Here is a 19,547-nt window from a genome sequence, read left to right as displayed (position 1 = left end):
CCTGCGCTCTCCCCTCACAATTTTACCTACTCCAACCAACACGCACTAATTCCCCTGCCTCAATCCATCCATCCTGCACCGACTGCCTTCTCAACCCCCCATCTATCCATCTGCACTGATTCAACCCCCCCCCCCCTCCCCCGACCCTAATGCACTGGAAATGTCTTCAGAGCGAACATTATGTTTGATAACGGAATGCAATGAAATGTGTTTTCATTCCCAATGTTATTATTTGTTTTAATCCATAAAGATGGATTAATTAAATTGTAAACACGTGAAACATTAAAACCGCAGTGTTCGATTGTCACTGCTCCCATTGACACGTTACTACAGAATTCATTTTAACGGCATATCAATGCTCTTAATATGGAGTATCAGTACTGTAGTTATTTAATGAGCAACATTCACAACTATTTGTTGAATTTATCTCGGTTTTACTTCTACAATCAGTCATATACATCACAAATTTGTGATGTACACCTGTATATATTTCAATTGAAATTTTAACGTTAATTCTGAAGTGGGAATGGTGGAAACAGCGTTTATCAATAATTTTTTTTTTAATCTGGTGTGTACAAACTAGGTATCTTCATTGTTGTTCACAACACACAAGTCTGATTTGAATGTCCAGTAATGTGGCGTTTTGACACCTTTGAACATATTGCCAAAAGAACATTTGCTGCAGTTATGTCCTTTGGTTATCTCTTGTCAGTTAGTGTATGACCAAAAGACATAACTGCAGCAAATGTTCTTTTGGCAATACGTTTAAAGGTGTCAAAACGCCACATTACAGGACGTTCAAATTAGACTTGTGTGTTGTGAACAACAATGAAGATACCTAGTTTGTACACACCAGATTTTAAAAAAAATTATTGATAAACGCTGTTTCCACCATTCCCACTTCAGAATTAACGTTAAAATTTCAACTGAAATATATACATGACTGATTGTAGAAGTAAAACCGAGATAAATTCAACGAATAGTTGTGAATGTTGCTCATTAAATAACTACAGTACTGATACTGGTCCAGGATTTATTGACACAGGTTGATCATATGCTGAATAATCCAACCACATTTTTGTTTGAAAGTGGAAATAAATAATAGAACTTGCATTCATTGCAACGTGTAAAGAATTGAGATACTGTATTATAATTTTGCTGCATGTCATTGTGGTATATATCATGTCTTGATTGATGAATATGTTTAGTTTGTGACTTTATTTGAAGCAGAAATAAAATGTGAACGCTTCATTGAGCATAATTCAGACTGGTAACTATGCACTTCGCAGAGCACATTATCGCATGCATCATGCAAGCCGTTTTAAATGACCACCTAAACTGTCATTTGGCAACCAAAAAAGCTGCCTAGGTTGCCCGACTGACAACAGAGAAAAAAAAGTTAAGTGAGAGCCTCATTTTACTGAGTGGATCTGAAACTAATATTTCAGAGAACAAGATAAAATGGAACCATTTGATCAATTTTGCATTTAAGATGTTTTACAACTTGAGAAATCATCAAAGGGTCACAAGAAAATAAAATACCAAGCTGCTAGCACAATGTAAGTTAGCATCTTAACATGTTTTCATTGATACACAAGATTTGAATTGTTAAGGTTTCCAAACTTTATTTACACACTGTACCTAACATAATTGCCTGTAATCTTAGCAAATAAATGTAGTACTTTTTAAATGATTCCATATTGTTTAAAAGAGCAAGGAAACACATTGCAAAATGGTAATGGATTATCAATTGCACTCGATATTAACCAGCATCTGCACTTCTTTGTTTCTACTTCCTTAGATTCTTGTTGGACATGAGTAAAATACATGACACTCTGTTGTGCAAATGTTGGGTTATAAAGCAAGTTTGCCACAGGAAGAGAATAAGTCAATGCCAAAAAATGAACACTGGAGACATGGATGACTTCTCTTGCCAAAGGTCACATAATAGCTGATGGACATTACTTCCGTCAGTTCAGCAGCATTTGCAATCAAATCAGCAAGACAGAAATTTGTGGTTTAATAGTCAACAAAAAAAGAATTATATAAAAAGATCTGACTTTCAAATCGAAAAAAACAAATGTAGGGATTATTTTAATGTGTCATATACCAAAGATTCTGAGGTGCAGAGATAGTAAACATACCAGCATTTGCAGTCATTAATCTTCTGTATGAAGACATTATTATGAGAAAAAGATTGCAGGACAGACTCAAACTCTATTGATGGCATGCAAGATTGCCATTGACTCTTCAAAATCTCTGTCCCATCATAACTCAAAATGGAGAAGGAGCTTTCAACTGGTATTAATAATCGAGGCCTTGCATTGCAAATACACAAAACCTCTTCAAATCAGCTAATGTCACCATCTCATATATCCACTTGCCCACCCTGTCAGGCACAACCTGCTCCATCTGCAACTTAAGCTGTTATCCCCATACTGACCCAAATAATCAGTCATCTCAGAACCCAATAACTAGGGTCATCTGAATTCCAAGAGACTTCCCAGGAAAACTGTGCAACAACTAATAACAACTGGAGTTGACATAAGCATAGTTAAAAGTGGAAGCCCAGGTTTAAATAGCCTGCCCTTCCTTCGGGTGCAACACTGAAGATTTTGTAAATAGATTTTTCTTTTAAACATTAAACTGACAGGAACATTTGTTTTTAATATGCACATTGTTAACAGTTATAACTTACTGAAAGACTAAATTAACTACATTTTAATGGTCTACTAAGCCAATTTGGCCTTTGATTTTAGGAATCCAAATCTCTTAATAATTATTTTAAAATTCCATGTTTCACTAACTAAAAATTAATCCATGTTTAAAATAATGTAATTATATTGCAATGTTTTTCTACATAGCCCAAGTTCTACAAGTTCATTTTGTTCTCTGGTGAAGAAGCTAGTAAAGATTAGAGGTTTTTGTCTTGTTTTTATCTGTGATAATACGTACATGTAATTGCCTACTTAGCTGTGCAATTACATCACGGTTGCAAAATCTCCTATAGCTGGAACCAGAATGAAATTTACACTAGGAAATAGGAAATCCATGCCAGATACTGCTACTTCATCCTGAAAATCTTTCTTTGATGACAGTGACAAGAGCCATCTTTTTACTGCTCCCCACTAACTTTGCCCCTGTCTTTATTTTTATATATCTAATAACTGAAGTATCAATAAAACATACACAACTAATATAATTACTTAAAAAGCTAAACTCTAAAATTTACCTGAACTATAAACACATCTTCAGAACAATATGTGTTCAATTGAGATAAGAAATATGCAATTACATCAAATTCACACACTGAAGTTACCAAATTTCAGCTAATCCAGCACAACTTTACACCATTTTTTAGACAAACATTTAGTTTCTATTCTGACTAGCAAATAAGATGTCGACAGCTAATATACTGTAAATCAACAGCAGCTTCCCAAACTCTGAAAACAGAACGTCAAATGAGAAGAATCGATCATTTCAGCAATCAACAGTTATACAAACTCCGAAAGAGTAAACAAAGACAGCGTAGATCAAATGAAACCAAGCTTTTGCAGAAATGCGCCAGTCATTTGTTGACACACCAGTAAGAGTCAGACAGGAATTAAATATCCCTGAGCTTGAGGAAATATTAATTTTGTAATACGTACACATGGAGGATTCTCTTCAGGACTGCAATTCTCCATGCTAGTTTTTAAAATGTTGTGACATTTGCATCCAAAATATCCAATCTATCTCCCATCTGTTGATGTGGTTCAATCAACTCCACTGTAACAACGTACTCTTTACGACAGCCATACACAGTACATAATGAATATTCAATCTTTTAAGCTAATATTTGCCAGAGATGATATAACAGGATATTTCAACTGCAATACATATTTTCAATTCCATCAGTGCAGAATACCAAAAAAGGACTGGAGCAAGTCTTCAGAGCAATGATACCATATATCAAAATAAAAGCCTTTGAGATAACCCAAGGGATAAATTTGTCTATAATTTAATACGAGACATTTACTTAGTCATCAAAATCAGTATGATGATAAGTTTGATTATTATGCAAATTAATAAACACCAGCTATTTAAACTGAAGCAGTTAACAGCTCAAACTTCAACGGAAATATTTTGGCACTATTGGCAAACATCTTAGATATTGTTTTTATTTACAATAGGTTTGAGATGATATGAAGCAATCAATTATGTTCCTTTTTCAAATAAATCACAATAACCTATCCAATGGCTGTGTGTGTTTTGGAATCTAAACACAGAAAGTATCACGAGCAGCCGTTTTATGTAGAACTATTTTTTACAAAGTGGAGGATGAGTCAAACAATTTTTATTCCTCACTGCTGTGCTGAAAACCAGTTTTCAACATTGGATGCCAATTCTGGTTCTTGAAAGACTCCTTAGGAATTTTTCTGACTATTTGTTAAGTTATCTAACAGCACACATGAAAAAAACAAATGGCCATTCCAGTCAGTTCGGTATTCCGAAAAACACAAGAAATCATGGGATTTTTCAAAGGTCATTCGAGAATAAAATAAGTGAACTGGTAGCGGGGGAGAGCGGGGTGTAACAGCGAGAGAGAGCGAGGGGGTAGATGCAAGTGGGTCAGGGAGAGACGGTGAGAGGTGGGGGAAGAGAGGTTTCAGTTAGACAGACAACCAATGTTAAAGCCATGGCTCGTTGCTTCTAGGAGAGTTGAGAAAATGTCCTCAATCGAGAGAATGCAACTTCAGAACCCCCTCATCTCGACCGCGCTGGAGATTTCCACGGGAGCAAGGAACAAATGACCTAAAGTTTGCATTGAGTGAACTGAATGTTCTTACTGTCCTCGTCGTGCTTTTTGTGAAAGCCGCTGATGCCTTATGGACAAGATGATTTTGGGTGAAGACAGGAAATAACTTAAAGGCTTGGGTTAGCAGGCAAATAAACAGTGGAATGGATGGTCTCAGAGGCTTCCAAATGCTCATTTCAAAATTAAAAGTAGGTTGGCTTATTATGGTAAATTAAAAAAAAAGTCAGGGATTATTTCTCCTTCCAGGATGGTCCTGCTTTGTACAGGTCCACCACCGATGTTACAGCACCTTTGGTTCCAGTGGATTTCTGGATTATCCATTTCGTCAGACTAACAGAGGGCATACCTTCTGAGAGGAGTCCAATAATACTGGAATGGTCTGCCAAGGCCGCCGAGCGACTGGCTCACAAAGTTGGCCTTGGATGTCAGTTAATGGAACGGATCTGCCAGCTCTGGCCGGACCAGAATTCACGAGCCCTAAACGCAGGGGACAAATTTGACCCACCGATCGGCATGGAAGTCCCGCTGAGGTTGAGATCGGTTGTCTTACTCAGCCCAGGCACCACATTTTTGGTGGGACTTGCGGGAGGGGTTTCAAGTGCGCTCAAGAAATTTTGTCCGGATTAAGAGGTGCCGGACCACCAGTTGCCGTAAATCAGAGGTAGACCGGTTTAAGTATTTTAAAGTCTTCTCTTCCCTACATGTAACCTAAAACACTGCAAAGCAACTGTTGAAGCATTTTGCTACTTTTTCTACATTAAATTTATAAAAGTTAATTGCTGTTAGAGTCACAGTGATTTTTTTTTTGTTATCAGTCAGAAAATACAGTATGGAACGAGGTCTTCAGCCCAACTCATCAATGCTGACAAAGATGGTCCATCTAAATGCCTCATGTTGAATAGTTTTTACATTGATCAAGGACTGGTAAATCTAAACTGATCTTGATTTAGATGGATTGCTCAGCTAGTTGTGCACCTGAATTACGTCACACAATATCTCTTAACTAATAGCAAAGATGGAAACCTTAGATGAAAAAGAATGACTAGGCTTGTAAAGAACCAATAACCAGAGGCTGTATGATCAAAATATGGAACTAAGGAAGCAACTGAACAAGTTGACATATGCAAACGTATCGCAGCTAAACTGTACAGAGGATAAATAAACTTGCCATTTTGAAAGCGATATGGGCAAATAGCCTCTTTCATGCTATCCAGAAGGCTATGATATTGCAAAGGCCATGGGGAAGCAAGTGGTGAGGGATGAAAGGAAATAGGTAGAAATGGTCTCTTCACAGGATGAAGAGTGATAATGCACAGAACAACTATTTGAATAATGTTCCTTTTAAATGAATGAGTCTTTCGACAAGGTCCCACATAAGCGATTAGTATACAAACTTAAAGCACACTGTATTGGGAGTTCAGTATTGATGTGGATAGTGAACTGGCTGACAGGCAGGAAGCAAAGAGTAGGAGTAAACGGGTCCTTTTCACAATGGCAGGCAGTGACTAGTGGAGTACCGCAAGACTCAGTGCGGGGACCCCGGCTATTTACAATATATATTAATGATTTGGACGAGGGAATTGAATGCAACATCTCCAAGTTTGCGGATGACACGAAGCTGGGGGGCAGTGTTAGCTGTGAGGAGGATGCTAGGAGGCTGCAAGGTGACTTGGATAAGCTCGGTGAGTGAGCAAATGCATGGCAGATGCAGTATAATGTGGATAAATGTGAGGTTATCCACTTTGGTGGCAAAAACAGGAAAGTAGGTTATTATCTGAATGGTGGCCGATTAGGGAAAGGGGAGATGCAACGAGACCTGGGTGTCATGGTACACCAGTCATTGGAAGTAGGCATGCAGGTGCAGCAGGCAGTGAAGAAAGCAAATGGTATGTTAGCATTCATAACAAAAGGATTTGAGTATAGGAGCAGGGAGGTTCTATGGCAGTTGTATAGGGTCTTGGTGAGACCACACCTGGAGTTTTGGTCTCCTAATCTGAGGAAAGACATTCTTGCCATAGAGGGAGTACAGAGGAGGTTCACCTGACTGATTCCTGGGATGTCTGGACTTTCATATGAAGAAAGACTGGATAGACTTGGCTTGTACTCGCTAGAATTTAGAAGATTGAGGGGGGATCTTATAGAAACATACAAAATTCTTAAGGGGTTGTGGACAGGCTAGATACAGGAAAATTGTTCCCGATGTTGGGGAAGTCCAGAACAAAGGGTCACAGTTTAAGGATAAGGGGGAAATCTTTTAGGACCGAGATGATGAAAACATTTTTCACACAGAGAGTGGTGAATCTCTGGAATTCTCTGCCACAGAAGGTAGTTGAGGCCAGTTCATTGGCTATATTTAAGAGGGAGTTAGATGTGGCCCTTGTGGCTAAAGAGATCAGTGGGTATGGAGAGAAGGCAGATACAGGATACTGAGTTGGACGATCAGCCATGATCATATTGAATGGCGGTGCAGGCTCGAAGGGCCGAATGGCCTACTCCTGCACCTATTTTCTATGTTTCTACGAGTCAAAAAGTGCCAAACGTAGCATTGTAGTGCAGCTCTCTCAAAGCTCCAACAACCCAAGTTCAATTCTAACCTTCGATACTCTCTATGTGGAGCAGGCATGTTCTTCCTTTTACTTCATGGGCTTTCTTCAGGTGCTCCAGTCTCCTCCCACATCCCAAAGATATGTTCAGTGAAAGGTGATTGGCACCAGTTACGGTTCATGTGTAACTGAGGAATCTGGAAGAGGTTGTGGGCAATGTGGAGACTAGAATAGGAACCATGTAATGGATGTTTGTTAGTCGGCATCCAGCCAATGTTGTCGAGGCCTTTATATTGGTGCTGTATTAAGAATAAGTTGATCAATGTGTCCAGCCACATGGTGGTGCTCTAGAGGCATAAAAGGAACCAACTTTCTCTTGAACAGAAAGGAAAAAAGATGAGCTAAAATGTGGTGTGTGAGCAATACAATGATCGTGAAAACTAAGAAAGAGATATTATTTCAAGTAATAAATATCCGAGACTATTAATCCACTTAAAGTGATTTGTGTGTGGAAAATAAAATAAATACCCTGTGAACCAGCTCAGATTTTCCCGCCGCTAACACTTCCTTTACGATAACTGCCTCGCCAACAGTCTGTCTTTGTCTTTTTCATTTTTAGTGTTTTTAGTTTGTTGTAAAATGTATGTTTTTCTTATCTCTTACCTCGACGGAGATGCGACTTTTTCTGTGTCATATCTCCGTCTGCACTGCAGCCTAACATCGTGGAGTTGGCGGCCTCTTGTTTGGGACTTCTAGAGCTCCAAATCCGCGGAGCCTTCAGATTTTAACATCTTGAGTGGGCAATCCCTTTGCCAGGGGTCGGCCTTTGGTGCTCCAACCTGCGGGAGCTGCGGACTTTAACATCGTGAAGCTCGCGATCCCTGGTTAGGGACCGATTTCGGTAACACCAGGCCGCAGGAGTTTCAACCATCCCGATGCGGGAGCTTAGGCCGCCGTGACGTGGGAGCTCGACCACCGGCTGCGAATGGTTCGATTCCCCCGACCGCGGGAAGGAAGGAGGAAAGAAGATAAGACTTTATTGCCTTCCATCACAGTTGGGAATGTGGAGGAGCCGCTGTGGTGGATGTTTATGTCAAATTTTTATATAGTGTGTCGTGCTGCTTTTTTGGTATGACTGTATGGCAAATCAAATTCCTCGTATGTTGCAAAACACTTGGCTAATAAATTATGATTACGATTATGATTAGTGTTAATGGTCCAGTGGAAAAAAACAATATTTGCTAGCTTATTCAATGCATTAGACAAATTGCTGAACAAATCAAGACTGCTTTATAGGCGGTTTCTCCTGATGACTGTATTAAGCCGAGTGAAGCAGTAGGTTTAAAAGTTCTAAACATAAAGGGAACTATGTACTATGACAGAAGAACTAAAATGCCGTATAACTGCAGATGTGAGACTATCATGCTTAGCAACAAAGGTTCAAAAATTCAGTTACGGCCCTTGACAAATAACATGAAATGCCCAAGAATTTCTAAATTAGTTAATGTACTGGAAGTAATTTGCTATTCAGTGGAAATGTGGTACGTGACCAGTTTCTCACTTTCTGGTATACTTACAAAGGTGCAATACAGGATGTCATTTTGAGTTTCAAGTCACTGTGCTATATACTTAAAGAATATAGATTTTTTTTTAGATAAAGGCCAACAAAATACTCAGCATTACCCTCAAGTGTAAAACTGAGTTAGGTCTGATACTGATGACGTTTCATCAGAGCTAGTAAAGTTAGAAATGGGGATGAGAATACAGATGAGAATACAGTTTTAAATTGAAAAGGATAGGGGGATGGCCAAAAATAATAAAAGATAGGACAGAGACCAGAATTTCGGCACGGACTTGTAGGGCCGAGATGGCCTGTTTCCGTGCTGTAATTGTTGTATGGTTAATTGAATGATAAATGCTGATGCTAGTAAAAACAATGTGGTAAGGGCTAACAAACTTCAAAATGTTTGTCTGTGGGAGAAAAAGATAAGTACAATTTGACGTTACCAGATGACAGAAAATTGATTGAATGTTGGGGTTGCAAGTCATGTTTTAAACTAGCATGAATGATAGGAAACATTTTCAACTAAAGATCATTACAAAAGCCAATATCACTGTTGCAATGTGTTGATTGCTGATAATGGGAAGTTCTGCAGGTGGAAAGTACACAATAAATGGGAAGATATTGAGAGACATGGAAAAATAGAGGGTCTGCAGTACCATTTAAGTCAGGAGGACAGTTTTATGTTGAGGAGGTTAAAAGGATGCATTTTTCTATAAGCCAAGGCATAGCATATAAATGCCAGGTTTTGCTATGATTTGCATATAATCCATTGTCAGAAATTCATGCATAGTTAAATCCAACAATCAAAACAGACCAGAATTTTAATTATTTAAAATAATGCAATTTAGGAAATTACCTTCTGTTCATTTTGGCTGATCAGTGCAGTTTTAGTTTTATTCCACATTGTTTACTTATATTACTTTCAGCATATTTATTTACTTACGTACAGGTCTGAGGAACTTAATCAGATTGACAGGCATTATTTTCATTTTAAACTGAGCGAATTCATGCTGTTGAGAGCAACAGTTTTTCACTGTATAGTCTATCTTTTCTTCTTTTCTTTCTCTAAACTTTCACCCAAATGCTTTCAGATTCCAAATTTCAAAGCAGGTGGGAGGACCGCTAGTGCAAGATATCAAAGCAGGTGCATATCACACACTAATCACCCAGTACACAATAAATACTTTCAAGGTCCATTTTCGTGACCATCACCGATATCTGCATACTCATAATTGATAGTTTGAGAATGATCTTACAATGAAAACACATGTTCAAAAAGGTACAGATCTGATTTTTATAAAACGAGAGTTCTGCATATAATGAAAATTCCTTTGATTTATTCCTTGCCGTAAATGATCTAAAACTTCCACTTCTACGTTCTGTTGCTACAGCAGCCTCTATCCTGTCCTTCACGGATAGAATTGAAAAAAAAGGTGAAAAAGGGGCAATATTTTCTATTTGGACAAGATCATTTTTTTCTGGTTGAATTTCTAAACACACTTCCCAGTCAAATATGTAATTCACCCAAACTACAATCAGTTTTGGTCAGTTATATTTTTCATTTTAAGCTGTCTAACTCCAGCCTAACTATCTTAATTCTGTTCCTTTTTCTGTCCAGAAACAATTTCTCCCTCTTCCATTTTCATTCATCTTCCTTTGTTTGCATCTCATCCAGACAGATCACTATGATTATCATGAGTTCATTGCCCAGTCAACACAATCTGCGTCATTAAGTTATTTTTGGTCTATAATCATTCCCTCCATCTCTTCACCTCTTTGCATTTGCTGCAAGTGCTCATCTTCTAATGCTGGCCTTACATCACAACCAGACATCATATGAAAACATCAACTATTTCAAATCAGATGCTAGCCGACCTGCTGTATATTCCCAGTGCTTTATTTTTTTGAAATAAAACACTACCTGTCTAAGCACTTCCATAAAACATCAGGGGCAAGGAGAAAAGGGAAAGAGTAGTCCAACTTTCCACACAGATTTATATGCAGTCTGTCACCGAGTGAAAGGAAAACATGAGTTATCCATCCATCTGCTCAATGTTTAGTTTGCAAGCAGTACAATTCAAGAGGTAAATTAATATTGTATGATAATTCTGTCAGAAATACTAATGTTTAGTTTAGTTTAGTTTAGAGATACAGCGCGGAAACAGACCCTTCGGCCCACCGAGTCCGCCGACCAGCAACCCCCGCACATTAACACTATCCTACACAAACTAGGGACAATTTTTACATTTATACCAAGCCAGTTAACCTCCAAACCTGTACGTCTTTGGAGTGCGAGAGGAAACCAAAGTTCTCGGAGAAAACCCACGTGGTCCCGGGGCGAAGGTACAAACTCCGTACAGACAGCACCCGTAGTCAGGATCGAACCCCGGTCTCCGGCACTGTAAGGCAGTAATTCTGCCACTATGCCACTGTGCCACCCGTTCAATAAAATAATGTGTTTATTTAGGCTTGGGCACAAAGTAAAAGCCTTCCAATTACAGTTATCAATCAAAAGTTATCAGGCTATAAAAATATAATTCCAGAAAGCAGACTTTATCATTCTACTTAAATGTAATACTTGTTCTTCATAATTTTATTATGAATTTGGCCAGATTTATAACAAAATATATCTTCATGGATAAGAAATATTACAACAAAGACTGAACATACCATATACATTTAATATTAAAAAACATTAGTTAATTGTCAGCAGATATGGTGAGAAGATATGGAGTCAGGGATATGGTGAGAAAGGCAGGAATGGAGTACTGAATGTGGATGATCAGCCAAGATCAGAGTGAATGGTGGTGCTGGCTCGAAGGGCCAAATGGCCTACACCTGCACCTATTGTCTATTTATTAATTACCCAGGGAATTACAGTACATCAATCACATTGGATCACAAAGCCTTTAAAATGCATTTATTAACCTATTCCCACTGCAACTTCTGAGATTCAGTCAATTATAGATTTTTATTGAACACAAATCATTTTTGCTTAAGTGTTACTTTTCAAATAATGAATTTTCTTTTAGAAGATTATGATGCATCCACATTACAAAGGTAGCAAATATGCAATGGTCAAGGAAAGATATTAGTAATCCTTTTAGAGAGATACTTTAGAGATAGATACTCACTGTCTGTATCTGTTCCTGTAAGGCTTCCCAATGGGACGCCCGGCCAGAAGGCTTCACGATGGACCGCGCGCTGCGGCTGAGGACTGGGAACGCGGCCCGAGGTCTTTATCGGGCGCCAGTCTCGATGTCTCCCGGATCCCGCGGCTGGGGCCCTGGTCGAAACCATGGAGGTGTGAAGTGGGACGACGACAGCGGTGAGGCCTCGGCAGCAGTGAAGCCTCGCGACAATGGGGCCTCGGCGGTGGTGAAGCCTCGTGGCGGCGATGCCTCGCGGGTCGATGAGAGCGTGGAGGACCGCTGTGAGGGGAGGGGAAGAGCAATGGAGGACCCAGCGTGGGGGGACTGCCGTGAGGGGGCGGGGGGGAAGAACAATGTAGGACTCGATGTGGAGGGACCGTCGTGAGGTGGGGGAAAGGGAAGAACAATGGAACGTGTGGGGGGACCGCCATGAACGGGGGGGGGGGGGGGGGGGATAACAATGGAGGACCCTCGTGGAGGGCCACTGTGAGGGGGGGAGGGGAAGATGAATGGAGAATTGGGGTGGGTGGGAGAGCAAAGAACTTGGGCACCCGGCGTGGAGGAACTGCTGTGGGGGTGGGGACGGGGGGGGGGGGGGGGGGGGGGAAGAGAGAACAAAGGGATGAGGCGGTGTGCTTTGTAACTTTGTCAGCACCATAGGTGGCTGCTATTTGTATACATTGGGTATGCAGCAAAGAATTTCATTGTGCCTAGTCACATGTGACAATAAAGTATTCCATTCCATATCTTCTCAATAATTCTCCAATTAGATTTATTTTATTGGTGTTAATTTTATTAATGTTCTGATTCATTTTAAATACAGTTTTCTTTAATTATTGGATTCTATCCTAAAGTTTTTTTTTTTCCTATTGAACTGAAGTTTTGCATTCACTGGAGACTACAAAATAAACAATTTCAATGTACAAGTTTGTATTAAATGTGGCGTTCACAGATTAAATACTACCAATTGTTTTTGTGTATGGTTTGATTGTACTCATGTTTATTTTGATTTGACTGGATAGAATGCAAAATAAACCAATACCAGGAAAATTGGACCAGTTTGGTTTCTTTGTATTTTTCATGTTTAACAATATGTTGCAACAATAGAGGCAATATTGTTTATTGCGTAATGAATTTTGGTAAACACTAAAGTGAAGAATTCAGGCACTGGATAGCAGCATATATTTTATACTCTGGTGTTGAAGATATGCATCATACATCGTGGGAAATTCATCCTGCAAAGTTACACATATAGTGCCCAACTGACTTAGAAGGTATGACAGCATTAAACAAATTGTGCCTTTTAAACAACAAAGTATATCCTGGTACTGCTGATTGCATCCTCCAATTCAAGAAACCTCCAGATGGCAAAACACTCGAGGAAACATAGGATTCCTTTCAAAGAATGACTTTCCTGTTCCTTCATTTAAATATCCAAGATTCTTATTTACAGCGGTAAATTACAACTTAATATTTTCTAACATTTTGCAAAAAAAAATTCAAGAATTAATACTTGAGGTAACATCTTTCTCACCTATACTGGACATAACAGCAACATGTTCCCCATTGGTAATTACTGTAAAATAACTAACCTTAAGGCTATGAGATGTTAATACAAGCAACCTTCCAAAGTTAATTTAAACTCCCATAAAGAGGAAAATTAAAAAAACTCATGTATACACCATTTGAATAGTTCTCTTAGGACTGCGCAATATAAACCTCTTTAGATCCCCAAAGGAGTGATATAATTCTAAATCACTGTCTTATCAATTTGGACCACAATAATAATCCCTCCTGTGACTTGCAATTTACTGCCCTCTTGTTAATGCTGAAACTTAACCCTTACATTAAAAGCTGAGACAGAAGTATTATAAAAAATAATCAATTAAAAAAAAAAAACTCCCTTAACTCCTTATGTTGATGGCTGTAATATAATTGTATTGCTAAATCCTCTAGTAAGTCCCAAAGAGATAATTGCGGTGCAAGTCCCCACTTCACCACTGCCAAGTCATTGTTGGTCAAACATCGGGGGAAAAAAAATCACATTTTACCATTCTAGCCACTGACTCAACTCAATTCCTCCTCCCTCTACCCTCCCGTTCAACCTTTAGTATCAACCCTCTCCTTAAAATCTATTTTCTCCCCTGGTACTGTTCTCTCCAGGCTCACTCCACAAACATTGCTCTCTCTGGTCCCAGCAGCTATGCTATTCAGGGCTACAGCACATGAGGAATATATCCACCGAAACCGCTCTTTCCTTCAGATCTGCCCAAAATTATCCTTCTTTTCATTTACCCGCCCTTTCTGGTCAAGCCAACACTTCATTAAAAACACTTAAGCATTATCCCTTCTTCAAGATTAAAAAAAAATCAAACCATCCTCAACCCAGAGGGTTGTACCTGTTTAACCGTTTCTTAAACGTTGGGATAGTCCCTGCCTCGAGTACCTCCTCTGGCAGCTAGTAGTTGACCCACCACCCTTTGTGCGAAAAAGTTACCCCTCAGATTCCTTTTCCCCTTCATCTTAAACCTATGTCCTCTGGTCTTCAATTTACCTACTCTGTGCATCTACCCAATCTATTCCTCTCATGATTTTATACACCTCTATAAGATCACCCCTCATCCTCCTGCGCTCCATGGAATAGAGACCCTGCCTATTCAATCTCTCCCAATACTTCAGACTGCTCCCCACTAACTTTGCCCATCTTTATTTTTATAAATATATATCTAATAACTGAAGTATCAATATAACGTACACATCTAATATAATTATTTAAAAAGCTAAACCCTAAGACTTACCTGAACTATAAGCACATCTTGAGAACAATATTTCTATTTTAAAAGGGGAAATATGTAATTACATCAAATTCACACACTGAAGTTGCCAATTTCCAGCACCACTTTACACCATTTTTTAGACAATCATTTAGTTTCTATTCTAACTAGCAAATAAGATGTTGACAGCTAATATACTGTAAATCAACAGCAGCTTCCCAAACACTGAAAACAGAATGTCAAGTGTGAAGAATCGATCATTTCAGCAATCAACAGTTATACAAACTTAGAAAGAGTAAACAAAGACTGCGTAGATCAAATGCTTTTGCAGAAATGTGGCAGTGATTTGTTGACACACAAGGGTCAGACGGAAATTAATTACGCCCGAGCTTGAAGAAAGATTAATTTTGTAATACGTAACATGGAGGATTCCCTTCAGGACTGCAATTCTCCATGCTGTTTTTTAAAATGTTTTGACATTTGCATCAAAATATCCAATCTACCTCCCATCTGTTGATGTGGTTCAATCAACTCCACTGTAGGTAACCACTGTAGGAACCTACTCTTTACGACACCCATGCACAGTACATAATGAATATTCAATCTTTTAAGCTAATAACTGCCAGAGATGATATAAAAGACAGGATATTTCAACTGCAATACATATTTTCAATTCCATCAGAGCAGAATACCAAAAAAGGACTAGAGCAAGTCATCGGTGCAATGATACAGTGCCCTCCATAATATTTGGGACAAAGACCCATCATTTATTTATTTGCCTCTGTACTCCACAATTTGAAATTTGTAATAGAAAAAAAGTCACATGTGGTTAAAGAGCACATTGTCAGATTTTAATAAAGGCAATTTTTACCATGTAGAAATTACTGCAGTGTTTATACATAGTCCCTCCCCCCTCCCCCTCTCCCCCTTGTTTCTGATCTGTTGGAAAGATGTTTGGGGATTTATTTTTTAATTATAGAGAGAATTCCTCTGTCATCAGCTGTGGAGGTCTTCCTTGGCCTGCCAGTCCCTTTGCGAGTAGTCAGATCACCAGTGCTTTCTTCATGATGTTCCAAACAGTTGATTCTGGTAAGCCTGAGGTTGGGCTGATGTCTCCAACAGTCTTATTCTTGTTTCTCAGTCTCATAATGGCTTATTTGACTTTCATTGGCACAACTTTGGTCCTCATGTTGATAAACAGCAATAAAAGTTTCCAAAGGTGATGGAAAGATTGGAGGAAAGACTAGGTGCTGCAAGCACTCTTATACCTGCATTAAGGAGGCATTTAAAGACATCTGAGCAATTACAAACACCTGTAAAGCCATGTGTCCCAAACATTGTGGTGCCCTGAAATGGGGGGACAATGTATAAACACAGCTGTAATTTCTACATGGTGAAACGAAAATGTATAAAAATACCCTTTAATAAATTCTGATAATGTGCACTTTAACCACATGTGATTTTTTTCTATTACAAATCTCAAATTATGGAGTACAGAGGGAAATAAATAAATGATGGGTCTTTGTCCCAAACATTATCGAGGGCACAGTAGGTTCATGTTCTGCTGAATTTAAGAGCCCGATGGTAAGCAACAGAATACAAGTAGCTCAAGTATATTTAGATATGTGAGAATCAAGAATGTCAAGGCCTAATGTCTCAGCATGTCTCCAATGATTCTTACCAATTTCTACAGATACACCATAGAAAGCATCTTATACAGATAGATGCAACACAATTTGGAATGGCAACCGCTCTGCTCTGCTCAAGGTGGGAAGAAATTACAGATACATATGAAAATGGCCCAGATCATCACACAAATAAATCTCCCCATCATTGACTTCATCTATACTTTATGCTGCCTCAGGAAAACAACCAATGTAATGAAGGACAACACACACCTCCATCATTCTTTTTTCTCCCCTCCCCCATTGGGCAGAAGATACTAAAGCTTGAAATCACGTACTACCAGATTCAAGAATGTCTTCTTCTCCACTGTTAGCGGACGCTTGAACGACCTCTCATTTGCTCGGGATGAATTGCCCGATATTTCAATCTACCTCGCTGTGAGACGTGCGCTTATTTAAAAAATACACTTTCTCTCTAACTGTAATACAATATTCAGCACACTGTTTGTTTACGTACTCTTTTGTATTACCTAATGTATGGTATAATTTGCCTGGATAGCACACAAAGACTTTCACTGCATGCTGATACTTTTGACAAAACCAATACCAAATAGAAAGCATAATGTATTGTCAGTCTTTAAACCTAACCAGAAAGTAGCTCTCCATAGTTTATAGCCTCGTCCAAAAATTTATATCAAAACTAGGTTTGGTGGTTGAAAAAACAATGATCAATGATAAACAGAACACGAATTGATACATGCAACTCAGATTCTCAAATGAAGTGCATAAAGGAGGACCAAGGCAGAGGCTGCAGTCAGAGGCCCTGGATCAGCAGCAGTTGATGTAAATAAACAACAAATAGATACTGGAGGCACAGACTCCATAATGATAACTATTCACATTTCCCAAATAGGCAGAATGATAGACGACACATACTCAGGACCAGATTCCAATCAGTATTCCTGGACTAGCAGAAGCCAGAAAAAAGACCTCAGAGAAACACAAATATGGCAGTAGCACTCACTACAAACAAAAGTTAAATGGACCACGGAAACAAAAGCCGACAATAAGTGCAGATAATGAATGACTGGCCCCAAACTAGGATGGATAGCAAACACTTGACTGACAGTGACACTGAACTGGATCTAATGTCCGGCAGTGACACCGGACTAGGGCCAACGCGAGACCCAGACAGGCAGTGACCCCACACTGGTACTAACGCCAGGTACTGGCCAGCCAGTAACCTCCGACTGGCACTTGCACAGGCCCTGGACATATGAAGCAGGACTTGCATCAACTACAGCTGCTGAATCCTGGACAGCCAGTGATCAAGGACGAGGGGGATCAAGTATTAGCCCGGAGGTAGATTATCGCTTTCTGCCTGTCCAGGTTATCACAGGACAGGCAGTGACAGGCAGTGACTGACACTATCTGACACTATCTGCAGATGCTAGACAGGCTGCGATACTGGACAGGCACTAACGATGTACGCTCGACAGGCAGAGAACTACCACCCACTGTCACTTTATGCAAACACTGCAAGCTATGACACTGGACCCGCACGAAGCACAGCCAGGACCGGAGATAAGCAACATCGTTTACCAGCACAACGATTAGCATGAAGAAAGAGGGCCAAACACGGACTAAATCGGTCTGTGTACGTGTTAGTCAAACAAATGAAACTTTGGAGGAAAGATCCAAGACGGTGTCTTATGTTTTGTGACAGTGTCACAGAAAGGGAAGAGGCAGGGGAAGCGGGCTTGCCATCCCACCCTCCGAGCCCTGCTCTCTGCACCGGGAGCCGGGCCGTGTTTACGTTCAAAACCCTTGGCATGGCGAGGCGGCAGCGCCAGCGGATCTGGGGAGGGGAGGGGGCGGCAGCGGCAGCGGATCTGGGGAGGGGAGGGGGCGGCAGCGGCTGCGGATGCGGCAGCGAGGACAGGGCGGCCGCTGGTTCCGCCGCGTCCACACCGCGGATCTGACCCCCGCCGACGGGAAACGGGGGCAGCAGCGGATCTGGGCCCCGGGGGAAGGGCTCCGGTCGCCCCGACCCCGGGACCCCGGCCCCAGCCCCCCGCCCCGGCCCCGGCGGATGCGGCAACGAGGACCCGACCCCGGCCCCGCGGCCCCGGCCCCGACCCCGCTGGTTCCGCCCCGCCCCGACCCCCCGAGCCCCGGCCCCGACCCCCGCCGACGCCCCGGAAACGGAGGCACCCCGGCCCCGACCGTGTCCCCCGAGCCCCGGGCCCCCCCGGAAGGCCCCGACCCCGGCCCCGGCCCCGACCCCGCCCCGACCCCCGGCCCCGACCCCGACCCCGGCCCGGCCCCCCCGACCCCGGCCCCGGCCCCGGCCTCAGCCTCAGCGCCGCGGCTTCCATCGCAACGGCCGTTGCCGAGCGGGCGGCCAGCGTGTGCCGGCAGAGCCGTGGGCAGCACCATGGAAACGGGTATCCCGAACCCCCATCACCGTCACCATCACTTCCCCCGCGATCGCCGCTCCGTCCATCCCCATCCCCATCCCCATCCCCATCCCCCTCCCCATCCCCATCCCGGCCCCGCCCCGCCCGGCTCTTACCACAGTGAGGAGCGGTCTCATCTGCTCTCCGCCATCCTCCTCCATGGTGGCCGTGGCCGTGACCGTCGCCGCGCATCCGCCGCCTCCTCCTCCTCCTCGCTCCGTCAGTCGGTTAGACGGAACCGCTGTCGTCACCGCCCTCCTCCTCCCCCGCCTCCAATCAGCGGCCGGTCCCGCCCCTCCCCCGCCTCCAATCAGCGAGGGCTCCCATGCAGAGATGCTGCCTGACCTGCTGAGTTACTCCAGCATTTTTATATAATCATAATTATACTTTATTAGCAAAGTATATTTTGAAATAAAAACAAAAGTTTTGCAACATACCAGGAATTTGGTTTGGCATAGTCGTACTAATAAAAAGCAACAGATTACGAACATCCACCACTGTGACTCCTCCACATTCCTCACTGTGATGGAAGGCGAAAAAAAGTTCAATCTCTTCCCTTCATTGTTCTCCCAATGGTTGGGGGCCTCGAGCCTTCCGTTGACGGGACGATCTTGGCTCCCGTAGCCGGCGAC

The 19,547-nt window shown here is 41.4% G+C and overlaps 1 protein-coding gene across 3 annotated transcripts in view; it reads right to left on the bottom strand.

The window, feature by feature from the left end:
- The window catches only part of LOC129712168 (sodium bicarbonate cotransporter 3-like), a 107,383-nt gene extending 88,203 nt beyond the window's left edge, over positions 1-19,180 (bottom strand). For all 3 annotated transcript variants that reach the window (XM_055660449.1, XM_055660417.1, XM_055660434.1), the window contains exon 1: positions 19,032-19,180. In XM_055660449.1, coding sequence (XP_055516424.1) covers positions 19,032-19,076 — 45 coding nt within the window. In that variant the 5' untranslated portion in view covers positions 19,077-19,180. The remainder of the gene's footprint in view (positions 1-19,031) is intronic.
- Between the last annotated feature and the right edge of the window lie 367 nt (positions 19,181-19,547).

Source organism: Leucoraja erinacea, chromosome 2, assembly GCF_028641065.1.
Source record: "Leucoraja erinacea ecotype New England chromosome 2, Leri_hhj_1, whole genome shotgun sequence".
Taxonomy (NCBI): Eukaryota; Metazoa; Chordata; class Chondrichthyes; order Rajiformes; family Rajidae; genus Leucoraja; species Leucoraja erinaceus.
The sequence above is the reverse complement of the archived record's forward strand: the minus strand, read 5'-3'. Positions and strand labels throughout refer to the sequence as shown.